Here is an 18,778-nt window from a genome sequence, read left to right on the forward strand (position 1 = left end):
TATCCTTTTGTTTGCATGTCTTTTTTGGTTATCTTCGTGCCTTTATATAAGACACATAGATCTCTATTTCTTGTTCCATCATCTATAGATCGAATCTCTTGAGTCTATACTTTCTAAAATTAGAATATTAGTGCCTCTACACATCCTTCCACCTCCCCTAACTTCATCTACCTTTCAATTTCTGTACCCTATGCTCCTTCATTGTTTGTTGACATTTACTTTATACTTTGTAATCATAATTAAGTTTCCGGTGATTGTCTCTAGGTTGGATTCCAAAGGTTAAAAACCAAAAAAGATAGTGTTTGTCTTATTACAGTTGTAGAGTTTTCAGTGTAAAGCCAAGAAATGGGCCTTGATTACATTTTCATGTTACAACTTCCATCAATTATTCTATATCACTCCATGTTCTAGTTGTCTTCATTATTGGAAAGTGGCATTTTTGAACAGTTTTGTATTTTCCTTGAATTTTTTTTTAGCCTAGAACAAAACTTTATTTAAAATTTGACTTCCTATGTAGGTCCTTCCTTAACAATTATGATTCGTGATAAGTAGAATTTAATGAGTAAAATTACGGTTTTTAACATGTCAGACTTCAGATTTTTCAAATTCTGAATAGAACTTCCCAAATAAATAGGAGCTGTTTGTTTTCAGTCCCATCGAAAACTACCTTAATGATGAATTGTGTATGAATGTCTTTTTTGAGCTAAAAATGGAAAATAAAGTACCTCCAAATCATTAGGTAAAACTATAGAAGAAAAATGTTGTTGATTTGGGGTAGGAAAGGCCTTCTTAAATAAAAATTGCAAATATAAAGTAAGAAATTGCAAATATAAAAAAAAACTTTAGCAAACTTGACTAAAACAAAATTTAAAACTTTTACACAAGGGGCTTCCCTGGTGGCGCAGTGGTTGAGGGTCCGCCTGCTGATGCAGGGGATGCGGGTTCGTGCCCCTGTCCGGGAAGATCCCACGTGCTGCGGAGCGGCTGGGCCCGTGAGCCATGGCCGCTGAGCCTGCGCGTCCGGAGCCTGTGTTCCGCAGTGGGAGAGGCCACAACAGTGAGAGGCCCGCGTAATGCAAAAAAAAAAAAAAACAAAAAAACAAAACTTTTACACAAGATATCTTAAAGATAAGTGATAAAATAGGAGAAAAAAATGCAATATGTGTCAAAGAACTGATTCAAAATTTACAGCAAACTCCAATAAATCAGCAAAAATGACACCAAAAGGTAAAAAAAATTTTAAATGAGAAACAGATATATATAAGAAATTTTTAAAACAGGAAATAAAAATGGACGAAAGACACATGAAAAGATGCTCTACCTCACCAATACCTGGAGCAATTAAAACGAGATACAATTTCTTAACCATCAGACTAACAAACAGCAAGTGTAACTGCAGAGAGGAAATGCCTCTTGTGTCCGTTGCTGGCAGGTGAATATGCAGCAGGCTTTGTACTTTCCTGGAGTTTTTGATTGCCTTTTTTTTTTTTTTGCTGTGGGTTGATTAAACATATGCTGTCTTTATCATATCTCTGCTATTTCCCAGCTTTCTCATTTTGTCTAGTGCTCAGAATAAATTCTATTTGTCTAGAAGCCCACTTCCTGTGTTAATTCTATCCAATTCTTCACATTTTCACATTTGATCCATGGACTTCTTGTACAGATTTTGTTTTTCTTGACGTTTCTTCGTTGCCTCTTTTTGGATTATTTCTTGCATTCTGTGCCTTTATTGTATCCTCAGTTTTCCTAGCTCTTAAGCATACCATCTCTTTTGCCAACTTCCCTTTTTCCTGGATGACTCTTTTTATGTTCTGTATGGTGTTTTTCTGGGCTGGTTGGTTCCAGAATCAGCCTTAGTTTTTGTGTGTTCAGTCAATACCGTTTCCTCCAATTTCTGTCTTCCAGACATTTGTGAAATATACTGTCATCTAATGCCCCTCTTCTCTTCTTTGTTATGAGCTTATGCCTTTTTAATCCCTTTACTATAATTCTAATGGTGTCTTAGGAGAGAGTGGATATAAATGCATGTGGTCATTCTGCCATATTGAAAGAGAGGTATACAGCCTTATAATAATTTTTTAAATCTTTCTAAGTCCTAAAATTAATAATACTCCTTGCAACTAATTCAGACATGAAAGAAGTGTATAAAGTAAAAGTTAAAAGTTTGTTCATCACTCTCACTCCTCAGAGGTAACCACTGTTCAGTAAATATCTTTCCAGACTTTTAAAATAAAATATACATACATAAAATCATACACTTACACACACAAAATGGTTTTTTAAATTTTATAAAGTTTGGATTTTATAAAAGTTTAGATACTTGGTTTTTAAACTTAGTATATATTGGGCATACTTACATGTCAGCAGATAGATACTTAATTTTTTAATGTAAAATCTTTATTGAAATATATACACATACATACAGGAAGGTGATAGTCTACTCTTTCCTGTGTATACAGTTAAAGAACTTTTTGTTTGCTAACTTTTGCAATGACAAACAATGTTATAGTGAACATCTTTGTACATATATCTTTGAACATATGTGCTAGTGTTTCTCAATAGAAGTACGATTGTTGGGTCAATGGTTATATAATGTAAAAATATTAAGAGATACTACTGAACAGCCTTACTGAAAGATTTTTCCAATTTCCTCTTCTATCAACAGTATTTGAGAGGGTACACCCTTCTGAGGCAAGCTCTCCTTAAAAGGTTGGAGACTCTGCTGTGCGTGGTTGAGAATTGGACTCAATTGCCCTGTTTCATGTTTATCTTTAATGACTTCACATGAGCTGGTCTTTTTTTGCTTAGAATATTTGAAGTTCCTTAGAGCCTGGGATCATGTCATTTACTTCTTTGGTATTTCCCATAGTGCCTAGTACAGGCTGGGCAAACTGTGGGTGCTTGACACATACTTAACTGACCGATAAACCAGTTTATAGTTTCGGGCTACACAATCCCTTGAGGTCAGCTCCTGGAATGAGAAGGCTGGGAAGAGTGGGAGGCTAGGGCTGTGCTGGGTCAGTAGCAGATGCTCTCACTTAGACATCAAGTTTAGACCATAATCTAGGAGCCTAAGCTGTGAGCACCTAGCACAATCCCTGGCTCAGAGGAGGTCCTTAATAAATGGTCTCTATTGATGTTATTATGACTCCCGTTTAGTGAGAGGGTAGTCTTAGGACTAGTGTTGAGGGGTCTGACACAGCATCTAAAATCATTCCTGGTGGAGTCAGAAATCCACAATCTAGAGATGAAATAAAATTCAGAACCAGTGAGAGCAGACAGGCATCAGAGGCAGAAGCAGAGGCTGGGTTTGAGCAATTTAGTTGCATTGTGATAGCACCTTCCCTGTCACCCCAGGCAGTTTTTATTGGACTTTTTGTGTGTTTGGCTTTCACGCGGTGGCGTCTTTAAGGTGCTTCTCAGTCTCTGACAGGAGCCAACAATCCCAGCACAGTGATGTGAACACAGAAGTTGTGTAATGAAAGAGATGCCGTTGACCTCTCACCTGTTGAAACAAATAATGTGGAGGCCGTATTGAGGATTCACTTGAGGTGATGGTGCTACGTAACAGCCATTCTACTAGACCAAGATTACAGCCCAAGCTTTTCCCAAGCAGCAGTAGGGTTCCCCGGGGATTGAGAAACTAAGTGGCCAGTCAGATAAGGAATAATTTCAGTGACGGATTTAGAGGGTCTGTAAACATGTGGAACATGGATGACAAGGGTTCGACAGAGTGAAGAATGGGTCTCCTTCTTCTTACCTTTCTCCCCCAAGTCAGGAGTGCAGGTCAAGGAGGGAGGTGGGAAACGGCAGTTACCACAGACGTCATTAGAACATACAACATTGATTGTGTTTCTCCTATATGCCAGACATTTAGCACACACACATTACCTCCAATCCCCTTTATCACTCTATGAAGTGGGCATTAGCTGTATTTTACAGATGAGGAAATTGGCTCAGAAAGGAGAAATTACTTGCTGTAGTTTACATAAGCTACTAAGTAGCAGAGCCAGGATTTGAACCTGGGTCCTTCTGGCTGTAAAGCTTTGAAGCTTTCTACTATGCACACCATCCTGTCTCTTCTGCGTCAGTGATAGCAGCCCAGGCCTCAGGGAAACAGCTGTTGCTTAAGAACACTAGTTGGTCATGTGTGGACAGGGTGTCCGTTGTTCTCTCCTTTGTTCATCAATTCATTCTACAAATATATGTTTATTTATAGCCAGAAAGTAAGGAGAGGAGAGCAGGCCAGGTAGGTGAGGTGGGAAGGGACACTTGTGTGGGTAGGAGAGCAACGGGGCATGGAAGGGTTGAGGCTAAAGTAAACAGAGAGAAAAAAAAGGTAAACAAGAGTTGACCGCAGGATGCGGACTAAGTTTTGGGGTCTGTTCTTGGATACAGTACTGAAGGGGTCTCTGGGTGTTTACAGAAGAGATGTCTGAAGCAACACTAACAGGCAAGCTGCAACCCAGTGGCGGCACTCAGGATCTGAGGTTGTTCAGACAGCACTTTACACCTACACACCATGAACACACACTCACACAGGAACCATCAATATGGAGACAGGTGCTTTTAAACAAGCACACCAGAATATATGTGACCACACAGTGGAAGCCTGGACCTTTATTCCATGCTGTTTCGAGTGCTCACCATGTGACTGTAACTCCCCTTCAAAGAGGCCAAAACCGATTTGGACGTATGAAGTCTAGAGATTTGTGGAAGAGCAAACAGAAAAAAGAAAGAGAAAAGAAAAGAAAAAAACGATCTTAGTTTATAGTCACAGTGTAGTTGAGTGTGTGTATTAAGACTTTGGGGATTATATAAAACGATGTAATGACATAGAAGGAATCGGTACGGAATGTTTGTCCATATACATTTTCCTTATTTTTCTTTTAAAGGTGAGCACAAATAATAATAGATTGTAATAAAGCAAGCCTGACCTACACAGCCACTTAATCCCAGAGGGAATGTGACCCAGAGGAGGGAGGGGCAGAGCTCAGGAATGTGTTGCCGTGACACATTGATTCCAGGACGCCCCGGGCTTCATCTGCACCTGAGATATGGACAAAGTATGTTTGGATGCTGTGGAGGTTTCTTTTTGTCCGCTCCCCAGTTAGAAGGATGGCAGCTGGGGTGACTGTGCCACTCCCAAGGGCACCTGGCGTACACAGGCTTGGGAATCCAGGGGCCTGATGGGGCTGAGGGACGTTCCTCTCCCTTCCATACCAAGTGTGTGCAATACCAGCAGCCTCCAGGATTTAAAGGGGAGAACTGGAGGCAATGATACTGATCATAAGGTTCATAAAGACTAAACCGATGATTATAATCAGCATGAGTGCTGGGGAACAATAGAACCTTTATAAAGACATACTTTCCCCTACAAATTAATTATAACACATCTCTCTCATAAGAGAATTACCTAGTGATTTTTTAATCCTTTAAAATTTTTGATTGAAGGGTGCCATGAAAGTGTCAAATGTAACTATCATTAGGTAGCATTTTGCTTCATATCATGTGGGACCCAAATCCTGTAAAAGGAGAAATAGTTCTTGACCATGCACGTGGTCCTTCAACTAACACAAAAAACTGCTTTGGGAAGAGCGTTGGCAGTCTCTTTTGTATTCATTGCAAATACCTTCACCCTACAGAAACTTTATTCAAGCTCAGGAAAATAGCTGACAATCTGGGCACTCTCCCTAACCGTGTGACAGGTAAGAAAAGGCCACCTTTAGCCCTCTCTCTTTTTTTTTTTTTTTTTTTGCGGTACGCGGGCCTCTCACTGTTGTGGCCTCTCCCGTTGCGGAGCACAGGCTCCGGACGCGCAGGCTCAGCGGCCATGGCTCACGGGCCCAGCAGCTCCGCGGCATGTGGGATCTTCCCAGACCGGGGCACGAACCCGTGTCCCCTGCATCGGTAGGCGGACTCGCAACCACTGCACCACCAGGGAAGCCCTAGCCCTCTCTCTTATTTCCCTTTATATTTGGAAGCCAAGAACCATCCTAGTGGAAACAGACCTAGTGTCTTTTAAAGTCTGCTGTATAATATTGATACCCTGGTTCTCAACTGTTTTCCCCACTCCAATCTTACTCTAAAGGATGCCACTCGCTCAGATCAGTAGCAGTGGCTCATCATGGTAATAACTGCCCTGCTGAGGAAGGCGACAGAAGGAAAGAATCAATGTGGTTGGTGGGTGGAGATTCTGCCTTGGATTCCCGCTCCCCGCTCTCCCCGCCCCGCCCCCCGCCTCATTTTCACAAGCTCTTCAAATCTAATACGAATTTACAAGCATTTTGGGGCAATCTTTACTTCATTATCTACCTGAAAGAATTTACGTCCTGTAAGTAGAGTTTCTCTAAACTCATCACTGTCAATTTTTTTGTTTACGATACTGCAAAATTATTCTATTCTTGGGGACAGTTATTCCTTTCAAGTTCCTTTTTACGTTTGTTTGTTTTGTTCTGAAAGCCTTAGAGCTGCAGGCCAGGGTGACTGGGACAGAGGTGGGGTCCCTACCTAGTGCATAGGACTTGGGAGGCAGAGGACTTGTTTTTACGCCGGTAAAGAGTAAAATCCCGAGTCGCAGTTGATTTCATGCAAACAGGGCTGGAGAGGCCCAGGGAGGACCTAGTTTGGGGTGAGCATCGGGATCTGTGAGCCAGTGTTGCTTCAGCGTCTCACAGTACGCGTGGGGGGAGGCAGGTCCCCTGTCCCTCCTGGTCCCATTGGCACTACCCATCACCCCAGTCTCTTTGGAACTATATTAATAGAAGGCGACACTTCACATTGGCGCTCAGACCCCAAAGGGAGTCTGGCAATGGCTTGGCAGGTGGGCAAGAAGCCGGGAGATGGGTGGGAGAGTGGGGCGGAGGCATCGTCGAGCGGCGTTTGGCTCAGCCAATGGCAGTTCGGGGCAGGGGTGGCAGAGGCGGAGGCACCGAGGCGGATCAGCCAATGGAGGGCGAGCAACTACTGGAACGACCTGGTGACGTGAGGAGCATTCCATTCGCCCAGTGGTGGGCGGCTGCCACAGCTGGTTTAGGGCCCCGACCATTGGGGCCCCTTGTCAGGAGGAGGCAGCCTCCGGGCTGGGGAGAAGCCGCTGCCACCTCGGGCGGCTGACGCGGTCCCCTGGGACAGTGCACTTCCTGGCCTCGGTTCCCGGCCGAGTTCTGTCTCCGGGGTTCAGGTAACAAGGGGTGGGGGTGGGGGTCTCCGGGGTTCGGCCGCGTGGTCTACCGCTCCCGCGGCTGCTCCGGGACGCGCGGACCCTGGCTCTCCCCTTCTCGGCTAGGCAACTGCCGAGCCCCTGGCCGGGGGTGACTACACGTGGCGGGGCGTGTGTGAGTGTGTACGAGCGTGCGGAGGTGGCGCACGTCCCAACCTGCCCGGGGCGGTGGTCGGCGGCGTGGCCGAGGCAGGGCGGGCCTCCCGAGGCCGCGCCCGCCGCCCGCCTGGGACTCCGGCCTCAGCCCCGTGCCGTTGGGCCGGTCGCTGGTTCTTGACGGATTTTGATCTTTGTTCTCCCAGGCCCGGCTCCCCTTCCTGGTCTCTCTTCTCTCGCTGGGCCGGTTTATCAGGAGAAGATTGTTTTCCAGGTTAGTTTTACACAAAGGAAGTGTTCTCTGTACCTCTGGTGCCCCCTCCCCTTTCCCAAGCCTTCCACCTTCTCCTTTCCCTGCTCAGTTCCTCGTCTCTCTTGGGACCCTTACCCTCTCCAGCCCAGGAATGATTTCGAGTTGGTTGTTTCTCATCAGTCAGTTGGGCTGCAGGCTTCCGCCTCGTTCTTGCCAGCGCGGGGCATGTGGTATCAGTAAATAGAGGCCACAGCACCCGACCTGAGAGGAGGAGAAGGGTGGCAGTGGCAGAGAAAGGCTGGGCCTGGGGATTCAGGATGCTAAGTGGAGATGGTACTTCTGAAATGTCCCAGAAAGCACCTTTATGACTTTTCTTGACTGCTGCCATCCCCCCCTCCCGCCCCTCTTCCCCCCAGGCATATCAGAACCTCTCCTGCTTAAGTCAGCCTTTCACCTACAGGTCTGTGAGGTGGTTTCATTAAGATTCCCACCAATGTTAGGCTAGACCAGCAAGGTTGGTTCATTTCCCGGACTCAGGAAGTTAGGAGGGTTTGATTAGGGGAAATCTGTTTTGAGTAAATACAACCTGGGTTTGTGTACAGAGTGTCCACAACCTCCTAGCTCTGCCAGAGGATGACTTGTTCCCTGGTGTGATTCACATTTGAGTGGCTAATTGAAGAAAGAAGGCGAAGAACTGGAGGAGGGGTGGGAATGGCTCCTTAAGGACAGAAACTCTACTATTATTTTTAGAGTCCTCTTTGTGATGATTATAGAAAAATATGGTATAGTGGAAAGTTCCCTGGACTGAAAGTCAGCAGACCTGTTTTCTTGGCTTAGCTTCATGGCTTTGTGACCCTGGAGAAGTTATCTCCCCTCTTCGGTCTTCACTTTACTCATTTCCAAAACAAAGTAATTGGGCCTATCAACTACAAAATCCCTTCTAGTTCCAAGGTTCTATGATAATCACATCATCAGTATTATATTGGAAGTAAAGGGGTATATTTAAGAAGATATGCTAGCCCCCTTCTCTTTTTGAGAACCTTTAACCTTTTCTTCTTTTAGGGGACAAAAACAGATTGGAAATAAACTCTCCCATTTCTCCACCCCCATCCCTTCAAGCAGTGCTCATCTTTCTGCCTCTGGGAAAGGAAGATTGAACTGCATTTTCTTGCTCCTGTCTCATTTGTGTGTGTGTGTGTGTGCTTTTTCTTAGGGCTGGAAATTGGACTTCTGATGATGTTTGACCCAGCGGCAGCAATAGCAGGCAACGTGATTTCAAAGCTGGGCTCAGCTTTTGTTTCTTCCCTCTTGTAATCACAAAACCCATTTTGGACCAGGAATTCCAATCATGTCTGTGATGGTGGTGAGAAAGAAGGTGACACGGAAATGGGAGAAACTCCCAGGCAGGAACACCTTCTGTTGTGATGGCCGCGTGATGATGGCCCGGCAAAAGGGCATCTTCTATTTGACCCTCTTCCTCATCCTGGGGACGTGTACACTCTTCTTCGCCTTCGAGTGAGTTTCCATTGAGTACAGTTGCCTGATTATGGTTACCTTGGGTCCAGGGGAAGAACCTTCTTTTTGGGGAGTTTGTGGCTAGTCCTTGGATGGCTGTCATTGTCCTCTTGGGCAATGTCTATAGATCATGCCAACTGAATTCATTGCTTTGAGCTTATAGCAGAGTATGTGCCTCCTAAAAACACCAAGACCCTTGATACCAATTTTATAGCACTGATTTGGGGCCACCCCTGGAACACTTGGGAAATAAAAGAGTTTGTCTTTATTACTCACCTCCCCTTTTCAGTGGTCTCCTTAGGTGCTTAGTGACAGACTGCCTCTTCCCTACCCCTCCTGAGCCTAGGGGCACTCCCCGTGGTCATAACTCCACCCCATAATACTCACTTATTCTGTTATTCTGGGTCCTATTTCCTTAGGGCTCAGCTCTCAGTTAGCTGTTAAATTGAAAAGCCAACTGAATTGGGAACCTGCAGATTGGTTCCAGCCTCAACTGTGCCACAATCTAGCTGTGTGTGTGGCACATATGTGCTTATTAAATGTGAGTTGCTCTTTCTTTCACTCAAAATTGCTCAACATAAACAACTCTCTATTCTGTGTGTGCCTGATACCAGCCTTGGAGTTATTTTTTCTGTGATGTAATAGCTAGTACTAGAGCCACTGTTTGAAGTCCGTGTAGGTCACTGCTCAAGGGAAGTGGCCAGTTGGATTCTAGGGTACTGTGGCATGACTCCTGGGAATGCTGAGAATGCTGTACACTCTAGGGCTGGGAGTAATGCTGATCGGTTTGGGATTACAGTATTATGAGGAAGGCCTTGAGGAGCCAAGAGGTGTGTTTGTGGACTGTGAACCACACCTAATAGGAGCCTGCTACAGTTCCTGTGCCCCGGTGACCTGGAAATGGAGCTCGCATGAGGGGGTGTGGCCATGGGACGGAGGACAGGGCTTCTTGGCCAGACTTCGTGGGTAATTAAAATGAGCTCTGGTCTCTTGGGGCTCATTTTTGTCTTTCTTCTATAAGGGCTTCAGGCTTACCCAGTGCATCAAGAGTGATTTTTTTTCGGGCTGCTTTACCGGACTTTTTTTTTTTTTTTTTGCGGTACGCGGGCCTCTCACTGTTGTGGCCTCTCCTGTTGCGGAGCACAGGCTCCGGACGCGCAGGCTTAGCGGCCATGGCTCACGGGCCCAGCTGCTCCGCGGCATGTGGGATCTTCCCGGACCGGGGCACGAACCCGTGTCCCCTGCATCGGCAGGTGGACTCTCAACCACTGCGTCACCAGGGAAGCCCTTTACCGGACTTTTTGATAGTTGCAGCTGGCTTGAGTAACAGCAGAGGAAGGAGGGGGACGTAGTTTATAACAGGGCTAGGAAAGTAAGGTCAGAGGACCTCTTTGTCAAAGGCACTTCTGTTGCTGCTATTGCTGCTGACTTTGTAAAGTATTTGGCAAAGTCAGACAGTTTGATGTTGGCTTCTTAGCTGCTTTCCAGTCTGAGTTTCATGGCAGAGTGTGTGTGTGTGTGTGTGTGTGTGTGTGTGTGTACTTGTGTGTGTGTGTACCTATGTGTGGCACAAGTGAGTGTGTGCAGGTGGGCAGGCATATGCATAACATTAAAAAAAATGTTTCCCCACTCCTCACCCTTCTCCAAGTTTTCTTTGCTTTATTCCTGCCTTGCTTCTTTTTGGAAGTGCAGAGATGAACTCTGCTTTCTATCATTCTCACTCCTTCCTCTGCTGAATCACTAGCTCTTTTGCCACCCTCCCTGCCCTGCCCAGGGTTAAATTTTTGTGGTTGGAACCATTCAAAACAGAGATGGGATTTGTTTCTAGACCCTGAGTGAGCTGGTAATTCTGGGCCCAGGAAACCTCTGGTTTGACTGGCCAAGGGAACTTGAAATTTGGAGCTACTGGCATTTGACCCTTTTTGTATCTGGGAGCCAGACAGAGTCTGATACGGATCTGTTCCACTTCGGCCCTGAAGGCCTCTGAAGAAAACTGCCTGTGGGATGAAGCTTGTAATTAGCCAAGTTACTGTTTGACAGAGACAGGTTGGGTTTTCTACCAAGATGACTTTTTCCCCCAAGTTATTTCTTGCGCTTTGCCCTCAGATATGAAGGGCGAGGTTGTTTGTAAACTGCCCTGGGTTCCAGCTGTCTGTGGGGTAAATATTTTTGAGGGTAGGGCTTGGGGGAGGGAGTAAGGAGGCCGGAGGGGAGAAGGAAGTAAACGTGTTAGCTGAGCAGTGGAGTGGGGAAGGCTACATCTGACCAAAGGGGAGAGGACCCTGGCAATGAATGCTTTTTTTACTGAGAATGGTAGAATCTGTGTTTGTGAGCGTGCATGCATCTGTCTGTCATATGCAGACACACAGGCACTCTAGGTGGCAGCTGCCTTGAGCCTAACCAATGACAGGCTGTACAGAGGATACCAGCGTGCCTCTGAGGAATGACATTTCTTTCTGGTTGACCTTTTTCTTTGGGGTCTATAATTTACTACCCACCACGTGGTGGTGGATAGGGTTTGGGGGCAGAATATGGGCTCCTTCGCTAGTATGAGAACTTAGGGAGACCTCAAGAAATCAGCTGGGGGCTTCCCTAGTGGCGCAGTGGTTGAGAGTCCGCCTGCCGATGCAGGGGACACGGGTTCGTGCCCCGGTCCGGGGAAGATCCCACATGCCGCGGAGCGGCTGGGCGCATGAGCCATGGCTGCTGAGCCTGCGCGTCTGGAGCCTGTGCTCCGCAACGGGAGAGGCCACAACAGTGAGAGGCCCGCGTACCGCGCATAAAAAAAAAAAAAAAATCAGCTGATGTAGCCCCCTGCCTTCAGGCAGTTGAGGGTGTCTGAACCACCAGTGACAAAGGGCTGTCTCTTTTCATCTTTAAACTGTCTAGGAGCGTAGACTATATATCCCCTGGCTGCTGCATTTTGGCCTTGAGGAAGAAAGTTCAGATCTTGAGGCACATCTGGACCTGCATTTTAGTAACAGCGTCCTGCTTGCAGCAGGTGCATAGGAACGAGTGCGAGGTGATTTATAACCACCCGTGGCACAGCCCTGGGTCAGCCAGATGGCTTGAGAAATCTGGTCAGGCGTGTGGGCGCCCCTTGATGAAAAACATGCAGTGTTAGTAGTGCCAGTGGACATCTTTTTATTTTTGGATTTTGCCTTTACACGTTTAGATTTCTCAAAGGAGGGACCTGTAATTTTCAGTGGACAGACAGTAGGTTGAATACGTAAAATGAACAAAGGTGGTCCATCCAGGAGCGAGTTAGCTCTGTATTGTTAGAAGTGTTTCCAAAGAAGCTGGGTAGCCATCTCTCAGGGCTGCTGTCACAGAGTGGATTCCTGCCCAGGATGGGAAATTGGGCTAGATTATCACTAGGCCTCTTGCAACTCTGAGAGTCTGAAATTCTATATAACTCTTGTGTCTGTCTGGAAAATTCAAATACACACACAGAAAAGGAGGGGATAGAAGATTACCAGTAGGTAGCTGTATTTTAAATGTAATTGTATCTGTAGTAAAAATGTCTTTGAATTTTGAAGCAGAGTGTAAATTGTACAGTACTTAAAAAAAAAGAATTTCCTTGCAAGTAGAGATTATCATACTAAGTGAAGTAAGTCAGAAAGAGAAAGATGAATACCATATGATATCACTTATATATGGACTCTAAAATGTGACACAAATGAACCTATCTATGAAACAGAAACAGACTCAGGGACGTAGAGAACAGACTTGTGGTTGCCGGCGGGGGTGGGGTGGGGTGGGGAAGGGATGGAGTGGGAGGTTTGGGTGAGCAGATGTAAGCTTTTATATATAGAATGGATAAACAACAAGGTCCTACTGTACAGCACAGAGAACTATATTCAGTATCTTATGATAAACCATAATGGAAAAGAATATAAAAAAAGAATGTATATATAACTGAACCAGTTTGCTGTACACCAGAAATTAACACAACATTGTAAATGAACTATACTTCAAAAAAATACTTTAGTTAAAAAAAAGAAAAAAGAACTTCCTAATGTATTCTTAGGATGAGGTATTTAGGAAGTGTGAGCTTTGAGCACATGAACCGTTCTCAGTCCTTTTTGCCCAAACCCTGTCCAGCTTGTGTGATGAACACATACCAAACAGCTTGGCCGGGAATGTTAGGACACTATAGCAGAATGACACTGACAACCTGTGAGCTGTCCAGCTACTGAAAGGCTATTGTGGTATTTAGTCAAATTCAACTTCCTCATAAAGCTGGGGGAAAGGACCAAGTGCACTGTGTTCTGGAAGTGGCTTCCTAGCTGTCTCTTTTAACGTTGTGACCAGATCACTAGCGGGGTCAAGGTCCTGAGACTTCTCTTGTGGCCAGAATGATTGTGTGACTCTTGACCCCTGAAGTAGAAGTAGTTTGCTGCTATGATCAGTGCTTATGCCTCACTGTGCTATATCTAGAGGAAACCGTATCAAGGCACTATCAAACCCTGTTGGACTGACCCTCCTGGGTGCTCCTGATGTACAGAGGAGTCGTTGAATTGGATGAACTGAAAGAAGTTTTGTAGCACTGCTTAGTAATTGTCCCACTTCTAGCCTATTCATATTCTACCTCTTTTTCAAGTCCCTTCTTGAGTCTTCCTTCCTTCATGAAATTTTTCTAGTAATTTCTGCATTCTCAGGACTAATTGTACATACCAGTCATTTAATATGTAATTATATGACATTTTTTATATTTCTGAATTCTGTGGTGATTACACTTCAAGCTCTTTCAATGTCAGGGACCATCTTCTGTGTCTATGTGGCCCCCACAGTGCACTCTGCCAGGCCTTTCATAGAGTAGGTGATCAATAAATGTTGCTGAATTGATACATTCTGGATGCACTTAAAATGTAACAGTCTTGACTCACAGAATCATAGAGTGATAGAGCCGGAGGGGGCCTTGGAGACTATCCTTATCCTTTTGCAGGTGACAAAACCAAGTCTACAGAAATGGGGTTATTTCATCAAGATCGATCGGCCAGCCAGTGCCTTTATATGACACTACTTTTTTTTTTTTTTTGCGGTACGTGGGCCTCTCACTGTTGTGGCCCCTCCCATCGCGGAGCACAGGCTCCAGACACGCAGGCTCAGCGGCCATGGCTCACGGGCCCAGCCGCTCCGCGGCATGTGGGATCCTCCCGGACCGGGGCACGAACCTGTGTCCCCTGCATCGGCAGGCAGACTCTCAACCACTGCGCCACCAGGGAAGCCCTATATGACACTACTTTTCATCTCATTGTTACCTTTTGAATACGGAATCGTGAAGACGTGCAGATTACTGAAGATGTGCATAGTGCTGGGTGCTGGACACGCATATTCTGAGGTCTTGCTAGCTAGTGTTTGTGTTACCTCAGTGGACTCCAGGTTATTTTGGCCTCCCTAGCCCATGCTCCTAGAAAACGAAGGCATCTTTGTGGAAAACTCACAGCGTTCCAGCATGGCATTCTGGTAGCCTTGCAGGGACAAGGGAGCCCATGTCTAAGTGTGAACTTAGCAAGTAAGCTTTGTGTGTTACAAGAGGTTATCACTGCTGTCGCTGCCCCTAGTCCCTGCTGCCGGGATGAGGACAGCTCGGAGAAAAATTAAGCAGTGTGTGCTCCCTACCATGTTACTCTGTGGGTGATGGTGATGAAAGGGACACCGTGTCCCCATGGACAGGAGGAAGAGAAGAGGCAATCTGATAACAAACTTAGCAGGTTTGAGGAGACACAGGGCTGGGTAGACCAAAGCCAGACTCTGACATGGCAGAATATCTGTGCCTACAGTGACAAGGTCCAGGTTGCTGAATTCCTTAGGTGAGATTAGGAAGAGGAAAAAGTGACTTTATCATGATCTCTAACCAAGAGAGTATTCTCTGCAGAGCTGCTCTATGGAGATTCAGTCTTGTGCTTATCCCGCCCAAGTTTCTGTCTGTGACTTGGTCAACCAAAGACAGTTTTAGAAAGGCATAGTTGCCTCTTTGATATCAATCTGTTAACAGTACTTAGCTAACCTCAACTTCCTGATAAAGCATGTCCCCTGAAGAAGGATTGGGTCATGTCTCCTGAACAGTGTGCTTTCCGTTAACAATTCTTTACGGTTCTGTCATTCAGAATTCATCTGTATATTTTCAGCCTCTACTACCTTTTGTGGTAATGAGTTTCACACTGTCAGTCTCCACTGAGTGAGTCTCCCATCTTTTGAGAATGAGTCTTAATTGAGTATAGTGATTGTCTATTTTAGGAAAAGTAAGCACAAAGAACAGGGATGTCCCTAGCATGCCTACATCAGTTGAGATATTTATTGAGGGAGAGGAGTCCTAAATCTTCCTCCTCAGAGATGCCAGAGGTGGTATTGTGTTTAAGAACAAAAAAAGGCATCTTATGCCTCTTGCAATAACAAGAGGCTAGTGAGTGGAGGGTAATGAGGGAGATGTGTCTGGAATGGAGCAAGGAGGAGGCAAGAACCCTATGATAGTGATTAGATAAGGCCAGTTCCAGGAGGGCCTCGGAATACTGGCCTGAGGAGTGGGGGGCTTAATATAATAGGCAGCAGGGAATTGTTCTAAGTTCTTGATCAGGAGGATATTATAATTGAAATTTTTTGTATTTGTTATAATTGAAATGTGAAATTTATTATTATAACTGAAATTTGGCAACTACTTAGCAGGTTTGCCTGGATAGAGATTTTGGCCTTCCTCAGTGAGAGGATGGCTCATTGCCTCACAATTGAAAAGGTCCCTGTTTGGTTAATTTTCCCCATTGCTCCTGGAGCAAAACAGGGTTATGCATTTTCCTTTGACCTTCACATAGCAGTAAATCTGGAGGGTGATATTAAATTATGTTTTTAGTGTCCAAGGAAACTTTTTCCCTCGTAGCAGACTCTGAGTGTCATCAGAAGAATGTTGAACCAGTCTTATGGGTGGTCGTGCGTGTTCACTGTGCTCTAGAGGTAGGCCATATGTAAAAGGACAGACAGCCATCCATATCAGGGAGCACTTACAGCAAGGCTTATTTCTATTATCTGGGATCAAGGGCCATTATGGGGCTCTAACCCTTGGGCCATTCCTGCCGTTCCAAGCACAGCTCTTCCTTAAAGCCAACCTTAATGGCTGCTATGGGAGCAGTTTCAAGCAGCCATCAGCTTCCCAAGAGAGCTCTTCTCTGACCACTTACAGTCCTTAGAGTCTGACTCACCATGTGAACACTTGATTATTGGTCTTATCTTATTTAGCTGTTTCATATGTTAGTTATGTTTTCCTCAACAAAATTAACTCCCATTTCTCTTGCTCTTCATTTGTTAGACCCATAAATACTTGTTGGCTGATTGATTGCATTGATAAAAGGACAACAACAAAAAACATAGCAAGAAAGCTATTAGGGAGACTTTGAAGCAGAGTATAGAACACTAGTCCACCCTGCCAGTCTGTGAGGCAGCCCTGCCATGGAATCTGTCTGGTTTCTTACCAGCTCCCCTCATGAATCTCTTTTGAGTTTTTTTGTGTGAATTGAAGTCTGTGTCATTATCATTGTCCCTCCAATGAACGCTAGTGTGCTAGGGATGGGGGATGGGACACGACACACCAGCTCAGCCTGGTACTGCTGGTTACTGCTGGTCAGTACCACCATGTGGGAGTCCTGTCGTCTAGTCCAGCTATGGAAGCCTGAGGCCAATCAAGAGGTTGGTAGAGGATGGCTTAAAATGATGATGTCTCTTCAGGTGGCAGAAATGAAGACTTAGTGGGCACATGGTTGCATTTATAAGATTCACAAGGGAGAAAAGCAACTTCTAACCCCCTGGTACTCTGAAGACAAAGGAGAGTTCTGTGTCAAGAAGTGTATGGATATCATTATTCGTATCGATGTAGATGGAAACTACTACGGGGTTTCAAAAACAGCTTATATATGTGGATGACAGATCCGTGTTTCACTAGGACAAATTAGTGATGTTTGAGGGTACTCCTGACTTTTGAGGTCGATACTGGGAATTACCCCCAAATGTTCACATAGCTTATTCCTATACAAGACAGATCTCTAGCTTACTGCAATTATGGGACTGACCTAGGTGGGTATTAAAGACAGACAGATGGGTTGTAGTTCACAGTGGTCTTAGCCGCTGGCTCTCTTATTTCTTCTTATTCGGGGTAGAAAGGCCTGCTGGTCCCACATCTGCCTTGCCAGCCACACCCACTCACTAGTGACAACTGGCTGCCAGTATCCTTGTCTCTGGAGAACAATACAATGGGCCTGCTGTGTACTTGTTGACATACAGAGTGGATTGTTTTAGCAGGTGCAGATGGTAGTCTGTGTGGAGATTACAGAGACCTTTATCCTTAATGGCGTAGTGTAATTGAAATCTAAGTTGTTCTTTGTCCGGTCAACAAGCAGGTGTTGAAATGGGACTTAGTTAAGCTTGGGCCTTCTGTGCATGGGGGCGACATTAGTATGTGTGTGGGGTGTGTGTGTGTGGGTGTGGGTGTGTTCTACCTTCTCTGTATCTTTTCCCTCTAATAAAACAGTTTAAACTCCCTTAGGTGGCCAATCAGATGGCTCTGATTTTTCTAAGGGTTTTCGTTGGAGACTATACACCCAGGGCAGTTTGAATCCTGGAGACGTCACTTCTTTGTTTTCAAGAGTGATTTTAGAGATGGGCAGTGATGAGGAAGATGGCTGTTTTCTGTCAGCGTGGTAATTTCATTTGGCTTGTTTGTGAAACGGAGCCTCGTGATTCTCCTGTGTCCTTTTGGGTCCCTGATAAGTGGAGGTGACTTTTCTGAATTCACTTCTTAATTATCTGTACCAGTGAAGGGGAATAGTGGAAAAGAGGGTAATCCACAAGCGAGTGATATGGAAGGACCTTCATTACCCTGAACTCAGTTAGCCAGATCCTACCCTTGGCTTTTAGGAGAAGGAAAAAAATCTTACAAAAGCAAGCTAAGACCAAGGATTTTATTAAAAAACAAACGAGCAGGCAAGCAAACAAAAAGCCACAGAAATCACTTTGCAAGTTCACTCCGTATGTTCACCTTCGTGGCAAACTGCTCAGTACAGTTGGTGTGAACTCCCCATGCAGTCGTGTGTGTGGCACGGAGGCAGGGGAAGGATCTCATGGGGATTGTTCCAGACCTGCAGCGAAGGTACAACCCAGGGTTAAACGTTTACTCTGAGTGGACAGCAGCTTGCTTAATCCCTGTGCAGATGAGATAAGCCTTTTTCCTTAGCTTACTTTCTTCACTCTGCCTCTGGTCCTTGCTCATCCACTTATAGTCTGCCTCCAAGAGAAGATGTCTATGTTGAAGGAGAAAATATGCCTCAGGAGGAGGAGAGTAAAAATAGGTCAGTGGTAACTCTAATTACGTATTCCCATTTATTTGGTTTGATACTCAGTTCAACTCGACAAGTATTTGTTGATAGCCTCTTTGTTCTCATACTTGTATTAGGCTCTGGGAGATAGAGAACCGTGATGATAATGTTAATAACTGATATTTACTTAGCGTTTACTATGTGTCAAGGGCAGTTCTAAGCACTTTATTTCTATTCATGCTTTTGAACCACACAACCACCTTATGAAATACTGTCACTATCATCCTCATTTCACAGATAAGGAGACTGAAGTTAACTCAGTTACCCAACTAGGAGCTGGTAGAGCCAGAATTCAAACCCAGGCATTCCCACTCCTAAAAGACAAGGTTC

The 18,778-nt window shown here is 45.1% G+C and overlaps 1 protein-coding gene across 2 annotated transcripts in view; it reads left to right on the forward strand.

Moving 5' to 3' along the window:
• Nucleotides 1-6,977: 6,977 nt before the first annotated feature.
• The window catches only part of ZDHHC9 (zDHHC palmitoyltransferase 9), a 34,504-nt gene continuing 22,703 nt past the window's right edge, over nt 6,978-18,778 (forward strand). The window contains exons 1-3 of one of the 2 annotated variants that reach the window (XM_089904098.1): nt 6,978-7,183; nt 7,525-7,592; nt 8,785-9,086. In XM_089904098.1, the coding sequence (XP_089760224.1) occupies nt 8,920-9,086 (167 nt within the window). In that variant the 5' untranslated portion in view covers nt 6,978-7,183; nt 7,525-7,592; nt 8,785-8,919. Of the gene's footprint in view, nt 7,184-7,524; nt 7,593-8,784; nt 9,087-17,505; nt 18,422-18,778 lie in introns of those variants that run through there. The other variant, XM_089904099.1, reaches the window with a different exon arrangement.

Source organism: Delphinapterus leucas, chromosome X, assembly GCF_059928025.1.
Source record: "Delphinapterus leucas isolate spDelLeu-1000000601 "Yukka" chromosome X, BTC_Dleu_Yukka2, whole genome shotgun sequence".
Lineage (NCBI taxonomy): Eukaryota > Metazoa > Chordata > Mammalia > Artiodactyla > Monodontidae > Delphinapterus > Delphinapterus leucas.